Source organism: Heptranchias perlo, chromosome 22 (assembly GCF_035084215.1).
Source record: "Heptranchias perlo isolate sHepPer1 chromosome 22, sHepPer1.hap1, whole genome shotgun sequence".
Lineage (NCBI taxonomy): Eukaryota > Metazoa > Chordata > Chondrichthyes > Hexanchiformes > Hexanchidae > Heptranchias > Heptranchias perlo.
Window position 1 is genome coordinate 6163625 of NC_090346.1, and position 9134 is coordinate 6172758.

General features: G+C 39.6%; 1 protein-coding gene across 2 annotated transcripts; it reads right to left on the bottom strand.

The window, feature by feature from the left end:
* Nucleotides 1-1466: 1466 nt before the first annotated feature.
* atp5mf (ATP synthase membrane subunit f) lies at nt 1467-8844 on the bottom strand. Of its 2 annotated transcripts, none has more exons than XM_068003654.1 (4): nt 8764-8844; nt 3106-3213; nt 2834-2950; nt 1467-1633 (listed from the first exon to the last, which is right to left on the bottom strand). In XM_068003654.1, the coding sequence occupies exons 1-4, from the start codon at nt 8810-8812 to the stop codon at nt 1605-1607; spliced, it is 303 nt and encodes a 100-aa protein (XP_067859755.1). In that variant the 5' UTR covers nt 8813-8844; the 3' UTR covers nt 1467-1604. The 2 variants fall into 2 exon arrangements, with proteins under 2 accessions (XP_067859755.1, XP_067859756.1); XM_068003655.1 differs by lacking the exon at nt 8764-8844 and adding an exon at nt 7306-7406.
* Between the last annotated feature and the right edge of the window lie 290 nt (nt 8845-9134).

Here is a 9134-nt window from a genome sequence, read left to right on the forward strand (position 1 = left end):
CAAATAACGTGGGTTCCAGTGTAATACTGCATAACTGTCTCAAGTGATTTTTAAAAAAAATGTTTTTAAGGAATACATAAATGCTACATTGAAGAAACTGCTGAGTTATTGGAAGAACTATTACATCAAAAATGTTGGCATTCTTCAGCAATCCAGTTTTGAAGTGAATTTGTTGGATGATTTTACTGTGGACAATGAAATGATTTGTCCCTGGCATAAACATCGCAGAGTCAATCATTTAAAATATCCATTTATAGATTGCTGCAAGATCTGCATAGCTAGCAAACACACACTAATTCCCAGTACAGTCTGACTTTAGTAATGGCAATTGTTGCCTCTACTATTTAAAATTATATTTGAGTGCTATTATCTGCTAATGCTTTTTATCTTAATGGCATTCAGAAATACCTGAATAAGGTATAGGGATCTGATTCCATACAATGCCTGAATGGGCAAGTCATATGCTGCAATAAAGTAGACGGTTCGTTGCAGTAAAGGTGGTCGAAGTATTGTGGTTTGATCATCTATGTTGCTCTTTCAGTACAGGCACCTACACGTGTCTTCCTCAGTCAAAGAAGTTGCCAGTGAAAATTCCTGAGAATTAAGTACCAAGGAATTTTTCTTTGTGAAACTGAGATATGTAATACTCTGATCTTAAGAGTGTTTACCTCACTAAGGGCAGTTGTGTTCTCAACTAAATGCTTGCTTCAAACAATAGAATTTTTTTTCTCTTCAATCATTGAACACTTAGCAGATGGGAGAAACCATGTTCTGATGCCACAGCCATCTCAAACATCCAGTGATCCATTCAGGAGGCAATTCAACAAGTTGCTAAAACAAGAGACCAAGTGTTGCAACTGTCTGAATACGAGATCTGGTTGGGCAGGAGACATGGACCATGATTCTGTGCTCCTAAATAACTTAAAAGATTTTCTTGGTTTGGAAAATGCCAGGGTCAAAGCAAGGAATACCAAAGGCAGTGATGTTGGTACAGTACTAGACAGGACAGAAGGAGGGCCAATAAAAGTGCTGGCAAAGAAGTAGGATCCCATTTTTGCGGTTGCTTTTTATTGGGTGCAGGTCTGGGGCAGTGGGAACTTGGGCAAATATTCAGTGTTTGATATCATTCAACATTACTTCAAGCACTGCTTTGAAAATCTGTAGAAAGAAGTCAATAGTAGCATAGATTAGGATAGGCAAGGTAACCAACAAATAAAAGTACTAATTACAGAAAAGGGAAAGTGTAAACTAAGACTTACATAAGAACAAAGTGATTTGGTTTACATTCAGGAATGTGACGAGAGTCCTCTCTGGAGTGTTTTATATTCCTTTAATAATTATACCTCTAATGAAGCCAAATTCAGTAACACATCACCTTTAATTGTAAAAAAACCTGGGCTTTTTGACTATTCGCATTTTCACAAAAATCACTACAGGACAATAGAACAAAATAAAAGACACTCAAACAATACACAATGGGTTTTATTTGTCACCAATTTGTGTAAAACAAAACAAAAACAAATGTAAATGTTCAATAACAACAGTTTCAGCTGAGGTTTTGTCACCTCTTGTAACTCTGAGCTGTGACATATTAACAGAGTCATTTAGTGGTACTTCCTCCAGCGATCTTGCTCTGCAATACAAAGGAATAAAATCCATCATTATACATTTGTCCTTGATTTTCTGTTGCAATAGTAGGTCTAACTTCTTTTCACTTTGAATCTCTGGCATACCAGAAGGAGCAAAACCATCTGCACATCAATGTGTCTAATGCAGTGCTGATTGTGTTTGGAATTTTCAAGTGACACTGCTCTCCTGCTGTGCTGCATTGTGTCGTGATTATACTGTATTTCAGAGGTTGGATCAGACAGGAACTAGTCTGACGTTTGAAATCTGGCCTCTGAAATAGACACCAGTGTAAGAAAGATCCACTGAGGGCTTTCTTGTCAGTACCAAATTGGAAGCATATCAACTAAACCTATTACCATTGCAAAATTAAATTCTCCCATCCCATGCGATGGTCACATTCTCCTCTCCCTCCCCAAGAGAGGCAGTGAATGTTGTTTTAGTTGACTAAAATGATCAGGGAAAAAAGTCAATCAAAATTATTGTATTTTCCTCAAAATTAAAATTAGAACTGAATTTCTAATGAAACAAAAAGAAAACCAAAATTTGGAATAAAATTTAAATTACTGCTAGAGCTAAAACCACACTGGCCAGTAGCCCACAACTTTTGGAAATGAACTTGCACATTGAAATACACAAATAAAGTCTTAGTTTCCATTTAAGCCTCAGTTTATTATTTCTCAACAAAGACTTTATTCATCTTGTTACAATTTCCAAAATCTGTTTCTAAAGTCATGGCCTTGTGAGATGTGTGAATGTGAAAGAACAATTGTCACATTTTTGAAAAATAAACAATGGGGAGAAAAGAAATGCTGGAAGTTCCAAGACAAACTTAAACTCTGATTAAAAATTTTGAAAATAATTAGTCTAAAACTAGCACTATTTCTTTCTGATAGATTATATAATCTAAAACTCGAGGTCCAAAAACAAGACTCAGATGAAAATTATAATCATTTCTACGATTAAACATTTCAGTCGATTGTGTGCAGCAATCCCCACTTGCAATGTCATTGCACCAGAATTTCATGATGTCAGGGACTGGCAGTGGAGGAGAGTTGTCTCTAACCACCAAATGGCAACAAGTGACCGAGGGACACCTGAATAATGTACAGGTCCTTTTTATAATATTGTGGATTATAGGACAAATTCAGTGAAATACAAGTAAATGAAAGTACACGTCTGGGGGAGTCTGTTCAGTTTTACTTACTAATGTGGCTATATCCCCAAATGTAACTCAGCACAACATAACCCATCAGGAACATTGCAACTCCGCCAATACCGCCCTTCTTCACATCGATGTACTTCTTGTGATATGCATCATGACCTGCATGGCAGAATAGAGTAGAACAGGGTGAAAACATCTGCTACACTAAAGGGAAGCTTTACTCAAAAGTGAATCCATGCTATACCTGACTAATGAACTTTCAGGGTAACACTGGGTGCTAATGTGTAAAGTTACATTACCTGCATCACACTTACCTCTGCAGATAGCATGAAAGATGGATTTTGGAGATTGTAATCGACTTAAAGTCCAGCTAGGAACCTCTACCAACTTCAAATCCAACAGCTTCTGCTTGACAAGTGGCACTACAAGGCAATCACAAGTTACTCAACAGGAACTCCTAGTGCGAAACTACAAAGTGGAAACTTGAAGGAACATGGGTATAATGCAGTGCACAATTAAATACTTCATCTCGCGGAGAAAATGTAATCCTGAGTAAATCATGTTGGCCTGCACAGTGTGCACAACATATTTCAACCACAGAACTATATAGATTTACCACATGTGCAGACCTGAACCAACAACGGTTCATCTCTGAACACTAATCATTTCTAACTGATCTCAAGTTTAATTCTGTCTGACAACTAAAAAAGACCTGTCCCAATGGCTTGGTGGATGAGAACACTACCCAGTATGGTACGAAGACCTACAGACCAGAGCTTTCCCAGGTTTGATAACTCAGCTTATATTGAGTCAACTGACAGCCCAACTAGCAGTAGTAATGTTATAAATGATCTTAGTCTCCTTGTGTTAGTGAAGAAAGAAAACATATCAGCCAAGCTTTGTACTTTGGATCACTATCCAGTGGAACCTGCTAGAGAATGTGTGCACTTTGGTTGAGATTAGGACCAGGCTTGGCTGGGTGCCCTCTGCTGTCCAACAGCTTGCAGAGACTCACTGTCAGGTTCACATGTGGAAAATGGCCATGTTACATGGGGTGCCAGGCAGCTAGTGGTGCCTAGGGGCCTATATCCAACAAGAATTAGTACCTACAGGAGGGAATAACATTTTTGGAAACAGAAAAAGCTTTCATTTCTTTCAGTGTATTACTGCATTAGAATAACTGAATCGATAATGTATAAAGTCTTAGTTTGTACAGGTCTCAAACGGAATATTGATTAACTGGTAAAATTGTACTAGATTATTCATGTTTGTTCAGAAAAAAAATTAAAATTTACACATGAAGGTGAAGGATGTCACTGCTGGGCAGAGGGACATCATCCTGTTTTTCATTAAAATGTAAGGACTTCTGGGTCACGGACAGCACTGAATCCAAGGGATAAATGGGTCTTGCGCCATGTTTCTGTGCCTGACTAACTCAACTACCACGGATGCTGTGTAACTGCGTGACTGTCTGAGTGACAGCTGCAAAGCTAATAGCATTGGGGGCAAAAATGTGTCAGTCTCTGTGGAGCAGTGTTCAGCAAAAATTCTGTGGCTCTATATCTGTTTATATGAGGTGGAAGATGTCACTGTATATCAGATTAAATTGCTTACAAACTCTGTGTCTGTAATGTACTGCCTTTGTGGTTACTTTTAATTCAAGCAAAAATGTTATGAGAAAAATGTGGTTGTTGTAAATTCTATTCCAGGCTGATTTAATCAGTCAGGCTACATGTTGTCCTATTCTCTTCAAAAGGTCGACTTCAGGTTTATTATTTCATTTTCCAAGCTAAAATGCACCAAAATCTCCAATCTGCACAAAAAAAGAGAAGTTAAGCCCCTTTGCATTTACCGGTAATTTGGCTGTGGAAAAGGGGGCCATCTTCTGGTTATAGGAAGCTATTCTTTTCTGTTTAACCAACAGCGTGCATTTATGTGGTGCTCCTCCAAGACATCTCACAGCGCTTTACAATAAGGAGGAAAAAGATACGGTGGACACATTATCGACCACTTGTTACATGTTCTGTCTGATTTTCCTTTCCACCTAAGTCAATGGAAATGAGGTTCGGGCTGGATCTATAACAGGTGGCCGATCCACATTGATTCTGTGAATTGATTTGCCCGTGCTGACCACATGATACTGTTTGCATGGCCAGCACCGACCAATCAGCAATGGAAAAAGATTCTACAGTCATACATCTGTAAAGGTCATAATACAAAATAGTCAGTAATAATTCCAATAAGGAATTCAGGAGAAACTTTACCCAGAGAGTGTTTAGAATGTGGAACTTGCAACCACATGGAGTAGTTGAGGTGCATTTAAGGGGAAGCTAGATAAACACGAGGGGGAAAGGAATATAAGTATAAGCTGATAGGGTTAGATGAAGTAGGGTGGGAAGAAGCTCATGTGGAGCATAAACACCAGGCACAGACCAGTTGGCCTGTTTCTGTGCTGTAAATTCTACGTAAGTTTGGGTGGGGAGATTTAAGAACAAGAATGAGAATTTTGAAATTGGCACCTCTGGGCACACGGAGCCAGTGGAGCTAGGATGTCGCATGTGCGGGACTCAGTTGGGTGAGGACATGGGCTGTGGCATTTTGGATGAGTTGAAGACTTTGGAAGTTTAGCCTGGGGAGTCCAGGTGGAAGGACGTTGGAGAAGTCAAGCCTTGAGGTGATGAAGGCATAGGCAAGGATTTTTGGTGGAAGAAGAGGAGAGATAGGAACGGAAGGGGTCAATTTGGTGGCCAAGGAGGTTGATGGACTTCAGGCCAGAACTTCAAAGGAGCTGATTGGGTCAAAAAGGATTTTTGCTGACAATCAGCTGGAAGAAGTTTTGGATGATCCAGGTCTCAATATCAAACAGGCAATTAAGAAATTATCTTTGGGTCAAGGTGGAGCAGGCTTAAATCTACATACGTATGGAAGCTGACTCCTTACTTTGGGATAATGTTTCAAGGAGTAGAATGTGGATAGTGAAAAGCTGAGGGTGAAGGATGGACCTTTGGAGTACACTTGGGTAGTCCCCAAAGAGAAATAAACCCATCATTTCAGACTACAAGTAACATAATTACCAACATCCTATACCAAATGGAATTAACGGTAACTCTCGGAGGTAATAGAACAAACAGTTTTATCCTGTGTAATCCCTGCTTTTATAAACCCCTCCTACTATGTTCTATGTGCCAAATATCGATTAATTCATGGGACTAATTGGACTTTAATCATTTTTGACACTTTTCCAATTATCTGAGAAAGGATTATTGGTACAACTGATGAGATTGCATAAAAATACAATAAAATGTATATCTGGCAGCAACTTGACTGAATTTCAGGTGGTTTGTAGTCATTGTGAGAACCTTTACTATTAGATGACTGTATTTAATAGGAACCCCAGCCAAAATGTAAATGTTGGGTGAGGGCAGGAACGGGTTCAGTCTCTACAATTCAAAACAGGGTTCCCCTTTCAGATTGCTAGCCAGTGATCCATGCTGAAAGTGCGTATGTGTAGATGTTTGATGAGGATAGGATGGGGCTCAAAGGTGATGCCCCCCATGAATGAATAGCTGTCAACACTCTGGTTAGAGTAACAAATGAAGAGTGGCAATTTGGGCACAATACCAGTGGGCTGCTGATACTCACGGAACAATACCCAGCAAGAGTTGGTGCCTTCACAAGATATGGGGAGACAATTGGTAGATGGAGGAATGAATTCCAGGACCTGTCTTTTCCCGCAGACTTTCAGTTATACCAGCAGCAACCACACTTCACAAGCTCTAAGATTTGAGATTCTTCAAGGAAATAGGCACCCTACATGCGGATTTTCTTAAAAGAACCTCGGAAATCATTTTTAAACTGCCGTGTTCAGGTCTAGCAGTGCAGAGTGGACAAGCAAAGGTGATGGCTAATACTGAGACAAAGAAAGTTGATGGGATAGGACAGAGGTAAAAGAATGCTAAGGGAAAGAAAAAGCACAAAGAATGATAGGAAAAGCAACCAGACTGGGAAACAGAGAGTGAAATATGTAGTCTGTATCCCATGTACAATTACTGTACAGTGAGCTGTGAGTTATTTACTACCTGTGTTTGTGTGGAAACATAATAAACAAGGCTGCGTAATTCTTGGATCTTTCCCTTGTGAATTGACAGCAACATTGATAACAGAAAAAAAAATTGGACATTGAAATAAAGCACAGAGAATAAGTTTGCCTCCCACAAACGGTAGAATATAACCCCACGTACATGGCAACAATTCCCAGATTCATACTTTCTTTGGTTTCCTCTGCCTTTTGTGTATACACAGGGAAACTGACTAGGAAACTAACTAGCTAGTCTCATCAGGCTATTCAACCACAGAGGGCACAGTATACATATAAACACCAGTGATGATTTGGGAGCATGGATTGATTGCAGCCTCGATATTAGTCCTTTTTTCGCTATTGAAATGTAAGAAAAGCTTGCATTTATTTTGTGTTTCTCAGAAATGTCTTAGGTGTTTCACACATAATGAATTACCTTGAAGGGCACTGACTCTTGTTTTGTAGGCAAATATAGCAGTCATTTTGTGTGCAGCAAGATCCCCAATAGCAATCAGATGAATGACCAAGTAATCTGTTTTTGGTGGTATTGGCTGAAAGAGGAATATTGATCAGGGCACTGGGAGAACTTCCTACTCTTCTTTGAGTAATGCCATGGGATCTTTAATGTCCAGCTGAACATGTAGACAGGGCCTCCATTTAACATCGCGTCCAAAGGACAGAATGTCTACTGCTCCACTCTCTCAGTACTGCATTGGAGTGTCAAGTCTATTTATCATACTTGGTTATACAGTTTCAATTTTATTTAAGAGTTTTATTCTATTTTTTCATTTGTTTTTGTGCTAACAGCTGATGATATGCTCTGAGTCTGATGATGTTAACAAGAGAGATAAACAACTAACATAATTCCAGCATGTTTATTAAGAAAAAAATCTGAATTACTGTCCTGTATATACACGTAGTAAATTCCAGAAAATGATGGAAATGTTTCAGTTAATAATCCCGATTACTTCAATGTGCTGAAATATTTGTTTTGAAACCAGATTGGGCAGCATCCACAATAAACTATCAGATCAGTACCATTTAGGCAAGATTTTAATAAATGGGAATTGTCTGAGTGCTTGTCAGGTTAATTTAAAAGGGAATTTACAGGGAGTGGATGTCTACACCTCGGATGCCCCATTCACATCAAAGAAAGCTAGCACTTTGAGGCCAGCTTGGGAGGCAATGCAGAGTGCTTGACCTTGACAAACACACAATTGGGAGTGATGTTATGTACTCAATTGCTATAGATTTTTTTCAGGATTGGATGCCTCCTGGAGCAAAAAGATCCTAAAAGGTAGTTACCCATTAAGCATCAAATTCGAAGATTTTTTTTTGACACAAATAAGTTATAATATTATCTTCAGTATCTATTGTGGCAATATGTTGGATAAAAAGTATTCCGCCTACACATTAAAAAGCTTACCCTTTGAAAGTACGGTTAACAATCAACAAGAGTTATTCAAAATGAATTAGTTCTCCATCACATTAGGTTATGGTGAGTTCCTGATCTCAGTCTGGGGTTGGGCACAGAGCAGGGGGAGGGGGGCTATTGGAACTCCCCCACTAGGTGTTGTCACCCTCCCCCCCACCACATAGTTCTTATGTTTCTAAATATGGAGGAGGAATTTTTATAAAATGAGGCAACAGTGAAAACTGCTGCTATTTTGTGGTGATTGTCTGAACTGCGTTAATCACCAGCTATGTCTCCCTGCGGATGGGACCAGGGGCCATGTGCAAGGGGCTGGTTTCCATGGCAACCGCGGCTGGGCCCAAGGCATCGTCTCATTTACACCGAATTCGATGATTCCCGCCCCCTTTTCACACTCTCACTATTGTTAGTGATTCCGTTACTAACAGTCAGTTAATAATTTCCTCCATTATAGGCTCTGACCTGCTGCTTTACCCATCGTTGGTGGTACCGCAGGCGCGCCAAGCAGCATGGGAGTGAGGTCAACAGGCTTGTGCAGAGCAGGGTATCATGGGAGCGAGGTTACCTTGTGTCCGCCGATTCCGACCCTGGGATTCATCCGTGCGGAAACAAGCGCCGTTATCGTTCAAAAAGGTCGTAGCCAAAAATCAAGACAATGCTTTAGTTTGTTTAATTTTCCACTTTTTAAAAAATGAACCATACTGTCACATATTTAACACTGCAGGTTTTTTATGTTCATCATCAGCCCGACTTTGTGACTACTTTTCCATTTCCATTTCCAGGATCAGTCATCCAGTGTCTTTTCTGAGTGAGATTAACAATTTGTGACAATT

Coding starts and splice junctions, on each gene's coding strand:
- atp5mf (XM_068003654.1), bottom strand. CDS start 8,812: ATGCTGCTTGGCGCGCCTGCGGTACCACCAACGATGGGTAAAGCAGCA. Junction 2,951..3,105: donor CTTTCATGCTATCTGCAGAG/GTAAGTGTGATG, acceptor TCTGCCATGCAG/GTCATGATGCATATCACAAG. Junction 1,634..2,833: donor TTGGGGATATAGCCACATTA/GTAAGTAAAACT, acceptor TTTGTATTGCAG/AGCAAGATCGCTGGAGGAAG.